This window comes from Phaethon lepturus, unplaced genomic scaffold, assembly GCF_000687285.1.
Source record: "Phaethon lepturus isolate BGI_N335 unplaced genomic scaffold, ASM68728v1 scaffold3925, whole genome shotgun sequence".
Taxonomy (NCBI): Eukaryota; Metazoa; Chordata; class Aves; order Phaethontiformes; family Phaethontidae; genus Phaethon; species Phaethon lepturus.
Genome location: NW_010542494.1, coordinates 19833 through 39412, shown reverse-complemented (window position 1 = coordinate 39412; position 19580 = coordinate 19833). Strand labels below are relative to the sequence as shown.

Here is a 19580-nt window from a genome sequence, read left to right as displayed (position 1 = left end):
GCATTTGGGGGGGGAGGGGGGGGAAAAACCCAAAAATGAGCCTCCCAAATTTAATGAGGAGGAATATAAAAAAAAAACCCAGATGGCAACTGTTTTGAATGCAGTTTATTGCATTCTTCATTTGGTGACTCAGGCTTTATTTCTCAAGCTGTGAGAAATCCAGAGCTTCAGGTATTTAAAAATAAGACAGAATCACTGCAACTACACCATGAAGAACAGATCTCTATTATAGCTTGTTAAATTTCAGACAATATATTTACTTTTCTGAGGTCAAAATAAGGTAAACTTTTTGAATTCTCAATATTGTTCTCAAGCAAATGCAGTCAGCTCTAAAAAACCACGTCTGCAGTTCATCAGCACTGCTGCTGCCACACTTCATGAAGCCCTTTAGTTCAAGCAGTGTGCTGGCATGGGAGGCTACGCATTTATACCGCAGCTCTCTATTCCTGCTTTGCGTACGCTGTTGGTCTGTGCAAACAACCTTTTCATGAGCAGACAGAACGAACAGCAATTTGCACATATTAAACAAGCAGCACCAAAATGAAAAGTCTAACAATGATTATTTGTGCTCCCTCTTCCTCTATAAACCAAGAATTTCTATAAAACGAGGCTACCTAGCTTTTTTTTTTTATTTTTTGCAAATCTGATAAAACATCTTTAATTGCTAGTTCAGACAGTTCACTATTTCTTAAAGTACCGGTGCTGTTTGAGCATTGTTAATAACCATCGTTATTTTCAAATTGCAGTGTACTCAATTTTCAGTTTACACTAGCACACGAGAGGACAACCTTAAAGTACTTTCACTACACTCAACATTATTCCATGAGCTGTAGCACCCAGAGTGATGGCTACACTGCTTGCTGGCCTGTAAGAAAATGTCTGTCTAAAAATACTGTATAAAAACAGATTAATTCACAGAATACCTATTGAGGTGGTGTGAGGTATCAGTACAGTAGGAGATGCGTCTTTGTGGCTGCAGTTCCATTCTGATCATTATTTAAGATACCACAGAACTCAAATTCCATGGGTGGCATAACACGTGCAGAAATGGATACAGGAAAAAGTGATCTATACAAAGCAGCCTGCTTTTGTGACCAAGTCACAGAGCTTCTTCACATACAGAGTGGAGCAGTGGGCCTTACGCTGCTTGCCATGTAAAATTTGGCAGAACTTACCTGCTGCTGAAGCACTGCAGGAAATGTACTGTAGCTTCATTAATGATCAAGTCCTTTCTGTATAGCCAGATCCTTAACACCCACATATAGCACGCTATAATTGCTACTGACTCACAGCTTCTGTGAGAAAACAAGAATTCTGGAAAGAGCTTTTAAATAGCATTAAATCAAGCTTTGCTTTTCATCCTTGTCTTATGGCTTAGCAAACTATACATTCAGAAAAATGTCATCTTTCTTCAGACAGCTTTTTTTTTTTTCCAGTGTATCTTTCTTTGAACTAGTTTTTCTGCTTAACCAGCATAGAAATACAGTTCGTATTTTTATTAGCCAAGTGAAACCAGACCATAGAGCATTTAGGAACTTTCTGGATTTTTATGACAATATAGGGAAAATTATCCCTAGCAGCAGATACAGCTGATGAAGCATTAGGAGTTACATGGAGTTGTGTTCCTAGTCATGGTTAGATACAGATTTCAATTTAATTTATCAGCATATGGTCTTGTATCTAATCACAACGAACAGTGTGAAGTCTTGATGGACCATGGAACCTCTACAGCTCTATCACTCCCCAGTTTTGTTTCAATAGCCTACTCCCTAAAGAGTAAATGAATGCAGGCTAGAGAAAATAAAACAGACTTCTCTTGCCTTTTAATGTAGCCACTGCATTTTGTACTTGTTTTTCTGTCATAATACAGTTTTTACTTGTGTTATTTGTAAAACTTGTGCTTAATTAAGGGTTGTGTAAAACATGCATCTATTCTACAGATCAGTGAAGGAGCTAAGTTTGAAACACTCCAGGTGTTTCCAACTTGCTAATAGCATTAAAAACTTAACTCTTAACTGGGAATTCTTAAAGCTTTCTACCACTTATCAACAGCAAATAGAAGAAATCACAAGGAAAAGTTGGCTTGAGATACCTTGGTTGGTCTGTTTATTATTTGAGTTACAGTTGAGTTACATTGAGTTACTTTACTGTCTTACAACTTGATGTGTTTTTAAGTCAGTATATGTAAGAGAAGGAGGAACTGGAGGGAATCACCTGGGAAGAAAATCCAGGGTGATTTTCCCTCCAGAAATCAAAACACATCTGTTTTACTGTGGCTTCCACTCCAAAACTGCATCTTTGTGACACCATGTTTACATCTAGGAACAATAACAGCAAAAAGAGGCAAAAGATGAGCATCATTTAGAGAGCTGTTGATACTGCATACTAGAAAGAAGGAAGGCCCAAGTTTGGCTTTTCTCCTTCTCAGACACCTTTGTTTTTATACAGTCTCGTCTATTTCTACCATCTAAAATAATTCTTGCATTTTGACCACTTACTGGTTGCCAATTCTGTTCAGTAGCATGATATCAAGCTCTAGCCTGGCTTTATAATCTCATCACAGGATATTTCTTTGAGCTGTGAGTCCATCTAATTTCTCTGTGTAGAATTTTGTTCTCTGATCTTAACGTGGTATCAATAGCTTTAAGTGTGTTATTTAATCACATGCCTAAGTAAAAATCCTTAAAGCATTTTCTCATAATGACTGTGATACATTTAGCACTGCTAATACAAAGTTGCCCAGAAGTTTGGGGTTTGGGTTTGTTGGGTTTTTTAATTACCAAAAGGCAACTTTGAGAAACAGTGGCCAAGATAAAGACAATTAACCTCAGAAACAGAGACAGCACACCATGAAGCTGAAGCAATTAATCCAGAAATTCATCAATATTTCTGTTTGCAACTTCCAATAGTCTAAGCGCTTCCTCTAATAGTATTTTAGGAAATTTTTATAAACTCAATTAAAAAATATGGATGGCAACAAGCAGTGTATTGTGCGATCTCACGGGGCTACCTGAAAGCGGACGCGAGGTGTTACTGAGATCGGAACTAGATGCTCAGAGGTGTTCTTGACCAGCCTTTCCCAGGCGACACGGCTGGGGCTGCTCCGGCAGCCAGGCACAGTTCGCGATACTCCTCGGCACGCTTGAGCTACAGCCTGTGCCCAAGCTCTCCCTTAGCTTGTGGCTGAGCTCTGGCCGTTGCTTATGATGCCATTTTTAAGGCTCTTCTTACAGAATCTGCATGAATCAATACTTTTTTTTAAAAAAGAGAACTCAACTCTCAATGTCATACAATTACATTTTAACTGTTCTGGAAAAAGTAAATAAATAGGAATTAGAATTTTTAGAACCACTTACCTGCTTCAGAACTTCATCCTCTTGCTTAAGTCCACCAAGCAACAAGCAGGGCTGCATCTTATTATGCCATTACTTCCTCTGCTAAGCCAAAACAGGGCTATCATGAAACTGAGAATGATTACAGCAGCTGCATCACGTCACCTGCAGCTATGCCTTTTCTTCTGCTTTCCATTAATCTGCACTTCTATGATTATCACAGGATGTAGTCTTGGCAAAGACTAACTCATCTAATTTATAATAATACTCCAAGACAATCATATCTTGAAATGAAGAACTAGCTTTTGGACATCCCACATAAAGAACCCCACATCTACTTCTGATATTTGTCAACTTGTTTTGATTAGTAAAGGAATAAAATTAAAATCTGATTCTGTTTCCATTCTTGAACAAGCTATTACGAATTAATTCTACTCAGGCAGCAATCAAACATCTCTTTCTGATCTGGGACCCTGCTGAGCTGCTTACCCTAAAACACAAACACTTGTCAACAGAAGCTGCCACATATACCTGCCACTCACTCAGATCCCCAGGTGCACATGCAGAACCTGCCTTGACACATCCATTTCTGAAAATCTCACACGCTAAACAAGATCCGAACTCTAAAGTAGCTGTGGCCCCAAATGATAAGCCCAAATTCCACGCTGAGGATTTCTAAATAGCTGGAGGCCTCTACGAAGTGAAAACCAGTCAGCGGGAAGCCACACCACAGCTGGACAACAGTGTCCACACAGAGAAAGTCCTGGTCACCTGCACACAAGAGCAGAACGTTCTTGGTGATGCTGGTGGTGGATGGCTGTCACGGGAAGGATTAGCAAAGAATGAAGAGAGAAAAGCTAGCATACAATATCTGGAAGAAGCAAATAAATGTGCCAATATCTACATATACCAGGAAAGATTCTACTTGACTCACACCAAAAGCAAAGAGGCTCTTGCTTGGCTGCAGCTCCAACATCACGTGTAAGCAAAGTAGAGAGCGGGCTGCAGTTTTTTGTTTAGAGAATTTCCAGTTTCCTTGTCTCATCTCTGCTATAGACCTAAATAGACCTGAAGTCTATTTTGCCCTGTTCTGTACCTGTAGGAAATACAAGAGGGGAAAAAAAAAAATATATCACAGAACAAATGACAAGCTTTTGGCTAACAGGACTAATTACAGTCTTTCTTAGGTGTCAAAAGTGAAAGAAAGGAGACACTACTTTGCTCTTACAAAGCATTGCAGTCTGTTATAACTCTAGTAAGAACTAAATCTAAGACACTATACAGACAAGATGCATTATTTTAGGTCAGCCTTGAATACTTGGGTTTTATTTTTCTCCTACAAATCAAACATCCGTTCCCAGAATACAGATAATCAGTTCCAGTCAAGCTCAAAGGATATCTACTCTCAACTGCAAAATAAAACAAGAGTTTGGATCTTATTAGTGAAATATATAACTAGCCTTATATCTGAAAACAAATAGTTTAATTATCTGTAACGTTACTTTTGTAGGAAGAAATGATTCATGGAAGTGAGCCATGGCTCCACAGACCACTGCACTGGAAAAATTTAATACTGCAGGACTGGTAACACAAGATATGTCCAACATTACTGGCAGTCTTTTCATAATTTTTGTACTTAATTCATCTCCAACCAGAAGTTTAGTCTCAGGTAAGCTGTAGGGAGAGAGGTCAGAACTGCACCAGGCTGGTCACTCAGAACCACAGCCCCACCACGATAATTTCCTATGACTATTCAATCTTTTCAATCAAAAGGGCATTTTTGTCTTGCCACACCATTCTGAATTTAATTTCAGGAACTCAGTACTATGCGCAGCATATAGCATTCTTGCACATTCAAAAGGCTGCAAAAAAAAAAAAAGGACAGGAGTTATTTGCTTTGTCCTAAGGATCATCTACAGGTCGGTACTGTACTTGCATTGAGTCAGGTACTGAGCAACACAAACCTCCTCTTCCCACTGCCGTGGTGAGCCTAGGAGAGAAACAGATCTAGCAACAGGAATTAGTCCTTCATACAGCTTACCAAAACATCATCTCTTTTTAGAAGAACTTAATTCTACTGACTTGTGGCAAAAAGTGAGTGGCTGTAGCAAAATGGCCTGCATAAAGGATAAGATAAAGAAGGGAAAATTAAATGAGCACTGGATGGAAAATCTAAGAGATTAACAGAAGTGTCAGAACCAAGGAAAGACTAAAAACCTGAAAATCACACCTATTTAAAGTCTAAGCTAAAGGCTGGCACATACTGAACAATTTGCAAGCTTGCCTCTAGAATGGCTGGGTAATACACAACCCCGTGCTAAACTCAAGGCAAGTTCAGGAGACAGCGTCACTTGGGATTAGGTGCCTTATTATTGCTTCTGATGTGCTCTGCATTTCAGAATCAACCAGGGGTCTAAGGAAGATCATCTTCTATTGGGCAAAGATAGCAAGTGAATTTTCTTCTTTATCGAGGGATTGCAGTTTTCTTGAAAGAAGAATGTTTTCAATTATTCAAAAACTGGCATAGCACACAGCACCAAAATCCTAGACCCTGCAGCTTTTTGGACTCAGCAAGCCCCCTTCAGCTCCTGGCAGCACAGTGTGAGCAAAGCCTGGGTCCAAGATGACTAACTTCATAACTTCTGGATTTGTCAGAGAGTGTTCTCCCCAAAGTCGCTATGTTGCATGTAGGACACAATTGTATCATACAATCTGTAAAGTACAAGAAATTCCTAAGTGTCACTTAAAAACATACGCAGCCAGCACTGAAAAGAATTGTGTGCCTTGTATGTGCAAGAGGAGGGAACACTGCTGAACAGCTTACTCTGGTAGCAGGACCAGAAGGTACCACGGAGCAGCTTCAGGGTCATTAGGTTCCTCAAGCTGTAAGGAGCAGCAAGGAGTAGGGAACCTGTGAGCACAGACATTTATTATTCATGAAACATAAGGACTACCTGTCCCCCCACAATACAGTGTCTACCAATTAATTTTCGTAATATGTCATGCCTCCCCACCCCCATCACAGCTATCTGACTACAAGCATTTCTCAAATTCTTCCTTGTATTCATGGTACAAGTCTGGGACTTCACAATGTGGGGTGTTAAAAAAAAAGAAAAATCAATCAAACAAGTCATACCTTCCATGTATATTACCATCTAAAGCTAAAATTTAGTCAGTGTAAGACTACGACCACAACACTGTTTTTAATGCCAAGTTCTATACTATGTGTTGACTGTCAGAGAGGGGGGCTGGAGCTGGATGCGCCAACTGTCAAATCAAATAGATGAAAACACCAACTCTTCAGTTTATTTTTTACATAAATTTCACACATGGATGACTAACAAGAAATGCATGTTTGTATGTTAACTATAAGCTATCGAGCAATCCTCACTATTTCTTAAGTCATGAGTCAAAACTAATGTCGTCTTATGAAAGACAAGACCTATCAGGTCTTCCTTCAAGGTAAGTTTTTTGGTTGTAAGTTAGGGCATCAGTTCTGAAACACTCCTTCCTATTACAGGAGGATTTTATAGTTAGAACTGCAATTAAAAGCAGCCCCAAAACCTCCACACTTTTTCCTCATAAAATTTGTGACTACATGGCATTCTCCTAGCAGACTTATATAGGTCTTTGCATGCCACGAAAGTTTTTGTCAAAGCTAAAAATTTTGATGGTGGTAGGTCAAGGCAAGGCTTCCATGATGAAATTTTCAGTGAACCTTGCCTAATGATAACAGTATATTAACCATGAATTATATAATATCTGTGGTCTAAATTCAACTTAGAAATGAGTTTCACTACTTTTTGAAAAACAGTACATGTTTATCTTGTATTGGTTTCTTAATATGTAGAAATTAATCTTTTGGTTTTAACAAAACTAAATTAAAATTTTTGAAAAATATGAAGAATTTATTTGTTTACCAATTCTAACTTTATAATGAGCACTGAAAACGCAGTCAGTATGTCTGTTGCTTAACAATTGCAGATTTTACAGTTGACTCTGAAAGCTAGCAGGCTCTTCTCCAAACATCTAGTCCTCTCTGAAAAGAAATATTGATTTATAAAAGACCTCTAACAAACTGTTGCAGCCTTAACAGAAGCTTAGTTTACAGTTTAATACCTGTAACAATGAAATACATAAAATAGGAGTTACAATATAGGTAATGGAACATGACTTGGAATTAGAAAGTGACTGTAACCCCTTACGATGACATCTTTACAAGTATTTGGATACAAAACTTCCAAGCTCACTTTAAAAGGTCAACACATTAACTCTCAGACAAGTCATCCGCTGTTGACAAACCTTGTATTATTCATCTTAAGACTCACTGCAGTTTCAGTTACATTTTGAGTATGAAAAACACATCTTCTTGTCTTTTCAATAAATTGTTCCATTCAAAGGTTTTGACAGCCAAGATGGGAAGTGAAAAGAAAAAAGTCAGTCAGCATCGGTCAACATCATTTTAATCTCCACCGAGGGAAAATAATATAAACACGTTAACACAAACAGAAAATGTTTTGGAAAAGACCATATGGTACTATGACAGGGTTTTAGTTTATAGAAATGTAATTTATAATTTTATAAAAATTATATGAAAGAATAACAACATCTTTCAGTAACATCAGACAGTATAGAAAAAATAAATCTCAACATTAGTTGTATTCTGATGGTCCTTCTAGTAAGAAATTTAAAAGTGCTTTTTAATAAGTGTTGCAACTCAAGATTAGTGCAATACGTCAAATCTGTTTTAAAGCATATATTTATAGCAATTGTGCAAGTTCTTACAATTAACAAACCCCATCACTCTAAAAATTAACACTGAGGTAAGTATTCTAATTAGAATTAAATATTCCTTAAATAGCTTACACATTAATTCTACTACAAGGAAAATACTGGTATTCCTTCACAGAAAGGCTCAAACCTAAACATGACATGAAACTCGTACTACAATTCAGTGAATACCTGGAAGTTAAAAAGGCTCTTACAAAATATACAGATTAGTACATTTATGACCCAATGCTACAAACAGTACCTAATGCAAAGTATACCAACTTAAATAAAACGAAACTTTACAGTTAGCTATTTGTTCCCAAATCCTCCTAGAAGCTCCCATATAAAGTTAGCACATAAACTTAATGTAGAAATGTCACTGTATTTTTATCAGTACATATGAACAACCTGGTTACCAACTATGACTGCAACTATGAGTACCATTACTCTTCGAGCAAGTGAAAAAAAGACAGCACTAGTTGGGAAAAAACATTAAAACAAAAAATAAAAATTTACTCTTCACTGTTTTATACATGACAAGCTGGCAATAATTAAAGATACCCTATATTTCTACAGAGTGTTTTCTGCAAGAATTCTCAGAACACTAAAATTAGTTTTCATTTTGTTGTAGTTTCTTTACTCTGTGAACAATGCATAGTAGCTACCACCTTTTATATGCAGACCTCATTTTAAGAGAGGCAAAAACTAGACTGTTACTGCTGAGCCCTTATGGCTCATTTGCATATGGAGCCAAAGGCATTTCATATTTTATTTCTCAAGGTGTTTTTAAGTAGGATTTATGTCACTATCAATAACAGGAATAAAATATAAGTTAATGAACTTTCGTTCTAATAGGCTATGGCTTAAAAGCCTACCAACTGAACTGTTTTTTATAGTATTGCACTTAACTTTAGTATTAAACTGACAGTTGAAGCCTGCACAGAACTCATTTTACAACAATATTTCAATAAATAAAATGCAGTATCTAAAAAAAAAAAAAGCAAGTAGGTTTAATGGACCACCCATAACAATAAGAGAAGCAATTAAAGCTTTCTACAGTAATATTATAAACTGAAAGACAGTACCCTTGAGTATATGTCTCAATTAGCTTAAAAGGATTTGTTGCTTCAGAAGTTAGGCCCAGTTATTCTGTGACTGCATATTATCGCTACGTGTTATTTTACAGGCAAGTTGAGTCTTTTTTAAATGTTATATTAACCCTGATAATGATGTGGAGACTTCCCACTCCTAAACCAGGAAGTTGTTTCCTATGATTTAGTAACTTGTCATTGCAGTGACAAGTTGGTTAAGTCTTTAGCAGAGTCTCTAATCATCTGTTCTACCTTGGGATTTTCAGCTCCAGTGGTTACTAGCTCCTTGTCAATAAGCCCCAGGCTGTGCAAATTGAGGATGGAATCGGCAATAATCCGCGCTGTCCTCTTCTGGTAGCCTCCAGACGTCACCATCAGGATTGGGATTCTGCGGCTTCTGGCAGCCTTGAACACAACTTCATCTCTCTTCACAATTCCCTGCAAGTTTACAACAGTTACACAAAAAAAGAAAAAAAAAAAGAGTAATACCAATGTATTTTAGTTCTAGCCTATGGTTTATGGATTTATAGTATTGGATGCTTGATAAGTGATTAAGCCCTATATTTTACAATATGAATAAAAAAATCATTTAAAAGTCCTGTTAGGCCATTTACATGCGTAATCATTTTAAAGAAAAAAGGAAAAATGCCAAATCAAAAATCCTTGACTTTGTTTTAGAGGACACAGATAAAATCTTTAGTATAAATTCCTAGAAGAACTCCTGCTCAAAGGTCATAAAGTCTAAACTGACTACAAAGTTTACAAACGTTTACCCTATTTTACAGGTGAGGAACCAAGACTAAGAAAGATTGTCTGAATTCAAAGTGCTTTAGTTTGTGCCCAACTTGCAAAGCACCCTCTGACAAAAGTTTAGCAACTTGATCAAGATTCCACAAGCCTACAGAAGAACCAAAAATTCAAATCAGATTTTACACGTTCACAATCACTTAGCTGAATTACAAGCTTCCAGTTCCTTTAATAAAAGGTAATACTAAGAAGCATCTAGGGCTGAAGGGGAAGTCGCAGAACATAAGTAATGGTAAATCTGTAGAAAAGAATATAAATTCTAAATAACCTCTTACTAAAAGAGTAGGGTGTGGAACTAAAAAGTAATGAAGATTGCTGACCAAGAGGTACTGTGCTGTCATTGAACCCATACAACAGAAGACTTCGAGTCTGCTGGGTTTCAAGTCAGTACATGGCAGGGGGAAGAGAAAATTCAGAAATAAGTGAGAACAGAATTAAAATCTACTTTTGCAGAAAAGTAAAAGCAGAGAGAGTTCCAGAGATACACAGGAGGCATAAATAATGTATTACAACTCCTCAAAAAAAGACTAGCAACATAATAGACAACAGCTTACAATGGACAGCTCAAAATTTAAATGCAATCAAACCCCCAAATTAAGGAAGCAGCACCAAAACTGTTACAACAAAATGAATATGCACTACTCAGACTAGTTAAAGACTGTAAATATGTCAAGAAATATTACTCTGACATTAAAAAAAAAAAAAATCAGACCACAAACAAAAGGTAAAGAATCAAATTCAAATGTAGCTGAAAAAATATTTTGTAAAACCATACAACAGTCATGGTTTTTGTATAGTTTGACACAACCCTGTAAAAGAACAATGGGAGTAAGGAGTAACAACTGAAAAATAAGACAAAGGAAACCAAAGAATTCTATTAGGAACAGATCCTTAAAGGAAGTAACAGAATTACAGAATGAGCTGTACATCCCTTGGGAACCATTGCTGGATGCTGCAAATGTTTATACCACACAAAAACTAGAAGTAGTCATTATTCGTAGGAGCCCAACCGCGTCATCCCTGCTCCAGCATCTCTAGTGGCTGAGCCTGGAAGAACCAAAGGGAAAACACTTGGGCTTATTCCAGCATTTGCATGTTACCAAGAAAGAAAATACATCAAATGAAAACGACAGCCTGATACAATTCTCACTTACAAAGATAAGAGGGACTCAGCTGCTACAGCTCAAGTTTTCCAGCTATAGCCTCAAGCACAAGGAACTATCACTCACGGCACTCTGAGAAGGCATAATTTTGAGTAGAATTAACACCATAGCAAGATTTTAAAATATGAATGACATCTACAACTGTAGGACTGAAGACTGGACTAATGAACCTTGAAGAGATGAATTATGCAGGTTCAATGCCTTCAGTTTCGGCATTTCAAGCTTGGTGAAACATGGCATTCACACCTGGGCCAGCAAGATCAGAGAGACAAGAAACCCCTTCCTCAGTTCAGGAAACAAAGGCTTGAGCTACGGAAACGTTTTCTCCATCAGGCACCTGAGCCACTGGTTGCTCAAAAAAACTGGCACTCTATCACCTCTACTTATGACCAGAAGAATCATTTCACCTTTCTTTCCCCATCCCTACATTTTATCTCTTCCCCTACACAGCATGCTACAAGCTACAGCAACTGATTTTTCTTGGCTATTAAAACCACTCCTTCTCGAATGGAAGAAAAAATTTTGAAAAGGCACATCTTAAAGTATTCTCCATCTATCACTAGCTTCCATTTCTCTTGGTGGCCACTGCTTTCCAAATAGCTCTGCTCCACCAAATGAGATCTTACACCTCAGGTCATATCCCCTCCAAGGTCAAAACCAAACAAGTCCAAGTTCCTCAGCTCTTCCTTTCTCCTTAGAGACTTTCACACAGCCACGGAAACAAAACCTGGAGATTCAGAGAAGCTCCCAAGTCATTCCATCTTGGGTCCATCAAAGACTTGGCAGGCAGGCAGATAGCAACGAAGCGGCTGCTCAGTGACAGAGATGGTAGAAATGAGGAAATACATAAGGAAGCCAATAAAACCCAGCAAGGAGCTAGAGCTCTGTGCAAAAGGCAGCATTTGAGAACTGAAGTACTGCAAAACAGAATGAAAACTGAACAGATCGAGTGATAGCTCGATTAGAAGGGAATCCAGGAGCTCACAAATCAAGAAAGCTCTTAGAAAAGCGATTGAACAGGTGGACACTAAGAGAGAATCAAACGTGAAAACAGGACAGAGACAGAACCAAGGAGCTGTCAGAGAAGGAATCATTAAAAAATTGGAAGAAATACAAGATCTGTAGATTTTTGTTCCATTTTGAGAAAAGCAGACTTGTATCTGGAAGGTGAAGACTTCTATGAAGCTATACAGAATAAATTAAATCTGGTACCAAACTGGGGAGAGAAGGCAAACTGAACTGAAAAAGGGTAATGATATTTGTATAGGAAAGAACAAGGAAAGGGAATAAATCTGTTCATTTGCCAAGAATACACAGACAGGCTGCACAAAAGTACTAAAACTAGAAGATACCAGAAGAGCAGTTTAAAACAGCTGGGAGCGGAAATGGAAAAAGATGCATACTGGGGGCAGGTGACAAGAGAAATATATCGCAAAATGGGTTATGTGAGGGCAAAAGAAACAAAGAAAGAATGAACTAAAAAGGAAAAATAGGAGTCAGGTGAAGTGTGAAAATATATGCCTCTCTAGTTACTGTCTGGATGTTCAAAACCAGTATATTTTAGAAAGAAGACAAATGATACTGGAACAGGCACAGGAAGAACAAAAGTATTTGGTCAGGAAGAGACAACAAAGAACACGGTGAAAGAGCAAGAGACATGTCTATATGCATCTATAATAGGAAAATGCTCTGGTTTAGTGTAAAGTATGCACCTTACCTTCCTCTAACAAACGGCCACAGGTCACTCTCAGGACTCTACCTAGTGAGGAGTGAAAATCTGTAGGTATTTTAGTATTATACAAACCTGAGGTGAAATAGCAAGTCCTCCCAATGGATCGCCATCCAGAATATCAGTCCCAGCATTATAAACAATGATGTCAGGTTTTAATTCATTTAATGCTCCTTCCACGTGAGTATGTACTTTCTGAAGATATTCTGTGTCCTCTGTACCCCACTCTAATTCCACCTTGCGTTTTATGGCACCTAAAAAAAAACAAAACAAGTTTTGATGTTACTCAAATAAACAAAGCATTATTTTGAAAGAAAATACAAGATTTAGGTAAGCAAGAGAAAATGTCCCTGCTCATTGCAGGGGCGTTGGACTAGATGACCTTTCAAGATCCCTTCCAACCCAAACTATTCTATGATTCTCTGAAAAAGTTAACATTTCTGGAAATTTTGTAAATACATTGCATTTTCACAGAACCTTGAATTAAAGAAAATTATTCAACTACTTGTTTTCCCAGCAAATGTAAGCACAATGACCTTGAAAAAATTCCACTGAAGAGAGAAAATGAGATGCAGAATTAAAAAAAAAAAAAAAATCACACAACTCTGAGACACAAGCAGAAAATGTTATTGAAAAGCAGCTGATCTACATGTCCATACCAATCCACAAAGAAATCATAAAGAAAATAATTAACTTAAAAGTAAACTAAATAAAGCATAAGGAAAAGAAAACATTGAATTGCTATTGCAGAGGAAAACACAAGATAAGTATCACTGAGAAATTATTGAGACGTTTTATTTTTATCACAACACTCAAAACTTAACAGCAAGGGATCATGAATTTATGTGAAGTGCTTTATGAATGTATAACAAGATTCAGCTTTGCCCCAAGCATTTTCAATTTAATGTTTTTACTCTGTAATCCTATCAGGAGAGCAAATAACTATTTTTAATTTAAATCAAATTATTTCTAATGCTTCTAATAAAGCATTAGAAATAGAAGAGGAGTGTTGAGATGGTAGAGGAAAGAAACCCAAGGTTATGCAGGCTAGCTTTGGGTACTTTTATGGAGTTATGTGTAACTAGATCTGAAGTAATCAAATCTATGTCAGAGGTGTTTCAAGGTATGACTTCCATCTCACCACACCCTATGCCTTGAATTAAATAACTTGGAGTCTTAAATCGTAAGTGTGGACTCAGCAACCACCAAGTGTGCATGAATGCATTCAACACAGAATGATACTTATTTATTCTCATGATCACTGGGTAGATTGTTTTTCTGCTTTCCATCCTTGTTCAACATTAGTGAAGCATTCTTCTTCTTTCCTTTATTTTATTGCATCAACATTAGTTTCAAAGATTGTTGTTTCTTTACGATATTTTTCCTGAATTCTTATTGTTATACAGATGTTCATATATGTCTGCACAGCTGTGCTCTTCTGAACAGCACTTACAGCCTCTTCAGGGTAAAGAATCCGCTAGCTGGATAGAGCTTTAGAGGAGGAGGTAAACACATTAGCATGGGGAACAAGTAAGTATTGTTCTGATGAAACCATTACAAAGTTGAGATGATCATGAATAAGATTCCATGCCTTTGCAGGTCTCTCGTCTTCCTCTCCACCACAAAACAAAGAATCACAGTGATTAGCTATTAAGCAGATGAGGGACTACTTATGGACACAGTGATAGATCTGTAGCCTGGAATGAACTCAGCTTTTGCATTTGACAGCTTTTTGTACCTCTCTCGCTAATTAGTGACTGTACTCCTACAGCTTTGAAAACTGTAAAATGACACTCAGACCAACAGCAACACTTTTTTAAGGCCTGAACTTTGAGTTTCATCTATCAACTTTTTATGCTCAGCTTTAGGATGAGAGGAAATGGCCTCAAGTTGCACCAGGGAAGATTTAGGTTGGATATTAGGAAAAATTTCATCACTGAAAGATTGTTCAAACATTGGAACAGGCTGCCCAGGGAGGTGATGGAGTCACCATCATGGGAGGTGTTCAAAGAATGTGTAGATATGGCACTTCGGGACATGGTTTAGTAGGCACGGTGGTATTGGGCTGACAGTTGGACTTGATGATCTTAATGGTCTTTTCCAACCTTAAGGATTCTACGAGTCAGTGAACTAGTCCTTTTCACCATCCATCTTCTCCTCTCTCTTCCTAAACTTCTGTGTAATTCCAAACTGATTCCCCTTAGGGACTCAACATGCTTATGGCTAAGCAATGTTAGCTAGTCTTCTTTTTTTTTTTTCCTAACGAAGTTTTCAGGGCAAAAAAATGCACAGAAGAGACTCCTGTAATAAAAAAAATTTTCATTGAGAAAATGAGTAGGAATTCGAGGGAGACAGTGATCAGTTACAGTTTACCCTAAGGATTCAAACTCTCAGGTTCAAGCCTCTACTTCCCTTCAAAAAGATGCCCTGTCTGATCTCATCTTCGTCTGGTCAACTAGCAGGAGACAAGTTTAAAGGATTTAGCCACTGAACTCCTGTTTAGACACCCTTATGCAAACTATAAGAAACTACATATTCACATGCCTCTGGCCACAGCCTTCTGCGCCTCATGTTTCATCTGTAGAGCGGGAATACTAGTATTCCCAGCCTCACAGCAGAGGGGCGAGTTCAGTATTTCAGATTTGCTTACAAGGCCTTACTCTGTTTTGGTCTTAATCCATCTGTTCAAAACGTTGCCGTTTGATATACAAATAAAAGGCTGCTTTTTTTAGAAAAAAACCCAAAAATCTACATTTACTTGAAATTTGTCTGCAAGACATGATGTGCTTTAAATGGTCATTTTTTAATTTAAAACCTTGAAATGCATATACTACAATTTTCAAAATCTTTACTAGTTAAAACATAAAAGTACAATGCACTGCACCTAATTCTTGCCAAGAATCCAAATTAAGTAGGCTTTTCAGAATGACAGCATCATTGAAGAAATTCACCAGAAGAACATCTCCCCCAGTAAACTCAGTTAACAAATTAAACCTGTAATAAATGACAGTATAACAGAATCAAAGGTCAAATAAACTTTGGGCTTTTGCATTCCAATTTAACCATTATCAAAACCCCACTAGTTAATTGTGACAGGTCACCAGACACGACAGGCACATCACAGTAGGGATAAACAAACAACAACAAAAATCAAGCACCAGCTCTTAACATTTGTCATTTCCTTTTGCTTCCCAGCTTGCTTCACATTCAGACACATCTTGTTTTCAAAACAAGTTCTACTGGAAAGACAACACCTAAATATAATTTATGACTTTTAAAAGAATGCGAAACCTTTTTACACAGTATTAGCTAATCCTTAGTGAATTCTCTCTTAAATTTAGTGTAAGGGAAAGATAAAGTTCTAACAGTTATCTTCAAATTAAAAGGGTTATTTAACTCAATGTTCTAAGTGTGGCACAAGCTTTTGAATGGAGTGCTAACAAAGGCCATGAAATACCCACACCTTGCATTCCAGAAATTTATTCCAGGAGTGAGAGAAAACACTACAGCGTTAACACTATTGTGATATATCACAGTGATCATTAAAATCGTATGTTCAATGTGAAATTAAAAAAAAAAATCTGATTAACATTGTTGCAAGGAAGCTTATTAGTAAATGAAGAAGTTATTTAACAACACAGTAGGACTTTTACATTTTGGAATATGAATTTCAATTGTACTTACGTTTAGCAAATCCATCCCCTGGATAAATATATCTGTTGTATGCATCCATAATATATACCCGATGGTCATCCATAAAGTCCCTCTCATGGCCATTTCCCTGAAAGAAGTTTACAGTTAGCTACTCCTAGCAACAGGAGAATTAACAGAATTAAATTAACACAGAATTAAATAAGCTACAAATTCTAGAGTAATTAAAGACTACAAAACTCTAATATTTAAAATTCCTGTGTCATTCTCTTATTTATATTCTTGAAGGTTATTTTGAGGCGTAGAGTTTTGGGGGCTTTGACAGTATCAGTCTGAAGACTGTAGGTATTATGAAGATCAACATATTTATATCTCTGTGAAAGTAATTATCATAGATCTCATTGCACATAAGAAAAATAAACAAAAATTAGAATCTAATTGTCTTCAGCAGCATCACAAAAGTAACTGTGATCACCAAATAGACCTGTCACTTTCCAGTTGTGCAAAAAAGTCACTTTCAACTGCTCCAGGGATACTCATATTCTGATGAGGATTAACAGTTAAATAAAGCAGACTACAGCTCTTCTGATAATTCAAGCCTTCGTGAGATAAAGTAATCCCTGGAAAAATTACAAACACTAAAGACCCAACAGTTTAACATGTTGTTAACACCAGGAATTCCCTACAAAAAGATTCTAACAGGTGTAAAGACAGTGAAAGGGAAAACTCAGATTCTGAATATTTCCCCCTCCCCCATTTCTCAATTTAAATACTGTGCTTTTGGCTCTCATTTAGACATTTTTCCACTAGTATAAAAATCACATTTTTACAGTGATCACTAAGATAATTTTGTTGAAATCAGTGTGTCATACAGGACCCCAGCCCCTATCCCAAACAGAATTTCATTTACACTGTAGAAACAGACACTTCCACAGATATATCTTCTGTAATTCAGTGAAATTAATTTATGTCCCTTAACAGTTAAGCTGTATTTCTGCTACAACATCCTGTCTTGGAAACAAACAAACAAAAGAAAGCATCAAAGAATCACTGGCTAAAGCTAGTCACTGTGTGTGAAAAAGGGAATGGGAAGCACCAGAATTGCGTTTCTTTACGCTAAAAAATGGCAACTCCTACCTATGTCTTCAGCACCTTTGTTCCACAAATAGACAGTTAATGAACAGAAATCTGGGCACATGAGAGCCTCTGGGTGAACCGTTTTCTCAGGAAAGCAGAAGCTCGCCAGTGCACCAAGAACTGCCACACTCACAAGATGAGAATATCTGCATACTTAAAACAGATCTGCAGAGCTACTACTTCACACACCTCTCATTCCCCAAAGACAGGAAGCACAGGGGTGATTTAGTGTGCAGACTGAGATTACCAGTATAATACCTGAAAATCAAAATACATTCCAAGAATTTTTTAAAAAAACAAAACAAAAAACACCCCCAAAAAAGCACAAAAGAACCCACATCCTGAAAGAGATAGCTGAAGAGAATCATGAACACAAAACATCTTCTTGCATAATCTATGTCCTTAGTTCACGGTAATTTTAGGATGCCTTAACTTGTAGATAAAAGAAATTATAGAAGATGGAAAACTTGCAGCCATTATGCTTCCTCACTGCCATGGAGCTACTCAAAAATTCTTTATTTACACATAATAATTTACCGTCAATGCTTCAGATTGGACATAATTTGGATGCATTAACTGCTTTTCTAAAAATACTATCTCCCTCCTTTCAGGATTTATTTTGGAAATCCTACCAGTGACGAGATTTTTCTTCTCAGTACCAACAGCAAATCACTTTAACAGGTGAAGAGTGATGTATTCTTTACTTCATTAGCCTGAAGCCAGGCTTTCCATTAAAACACTGAAGGTCAAATCCTTCCCCTACAAAGGTTGCTGCAACGACCATGCATGCTGAACTCTCTGTAATTCTGGTTTACGACAGTCTTATTTCTTCTGGGATACGGATCTACTCTGAAGACCATTATGCCTCAGCTCAGCATGCAACTCAAAAATATTTTTACATCTAGCCACATGATGGAGCTACAACTCAGTTTAATTTTGTTAAACTGGCTTAGCAGCCTTAGGGACCATAAAATAATTAAACAACTAAACTATTCACAGTTTCCATCATCTATGATTAATTTTGTATCCTTTGAGTTGACAGTTTATACTACCATTAGAAAAAATGGTATTTATCACACACTTGTATTTCCAGCAAACCATCTGCAGCATTGTATTCATACAGGGAAGCTACTTACCTGATGAGCATCCAGATCAATAATTGTGGCTTTAGATATCCCTTGTACTCTTTCAAATAAGAACTGGATATATAAGCAAAGAAAAAGATGGAGAAAGTTATGAAGTTAGGTGACAGATTAAACTGGAGGCTCGAAGCTTGAGCATGTATTACGGTTCTGATTTGAATGTAGCACCTACCTATTAAATTAATTCATGAAATAAACAGCTAAATTATTCTAATACATTTCATTACAAAAGCTCTAGTTGTTTCACATAAGATGATAATTTTTTGAGGTTATACAATGAAAAAAACCCAACCTCAACATTTCCACCAGATGAAATGCATGAAACATGCATTTCAGAGTCATCTGTGCAGGTGTCTGCCTACCTGTAGAGAAAATTGGTGGAGAAAGAGAAGAAAGAGATTTCTACTTCTCTCCTCTTTCTCCCAGAGAGCCAGACACAACACAGGATCAGGGCCGTGTCTTTCTCCAGCATACCACACCAACTCGTAAAGCAGACTCTGCAAATGAGGTGTAAGCTCAACTGAGTAATGCAGCGGAGTCCAGGGTTACAAACCCTGTTGTCGTAACACTGGCTCTACACCGGCGTAGCTGGTACGTCCCTGCATCCCGCACCAGCCAGGCAGAAGAGCACAGGTCCACCTAGGACCTAGGGGTTATAAAGCTGGTCGTGGCACTGGTGCTGTCAGAGGCTGGAGTGGAACCAGCGACAGCCCCAAAATGTCGAGGAGCTAACTTCACGGGGACACAAGTGAGCTCGC

The 19580-nt window shown here is 37.4% G+C and overlaps 1 protein-coding gene across 1 annotated transcript in view; it reads right to left on the bottom strand.

Annotated features, from left to right (window-relative positions):
* Positions 1–9284: 9284 nt before the first annotated feature.
* HDAC11 (histone deacetylase 11) overlaps positions 9285–19580 on the bottom strand; it is a 28965-nt gene continuing 18669 nt past the window's right edge. The window contains exons 6-9 of the mRNA XM_010288029.1: positions 18817–18879; positions 16577–16673; positions 12968–13146; positions 9285–9631 (exon numbers count right to left, since the gene is read on the bottom strand). Of these exons, the coding sequence (XP_010286331.1) occupies positions 9389–9631; positions 12968–13146; positions 16577–16673; positions 18817–18879 (582 nt within the window). The 3' untranslated portion in view covers positions 9285–9388. The remainder of the gene's footprint in view (positions 9632–12967; positions 13147–16576; positions 16674–18816; positions 18880–19580) is intronic.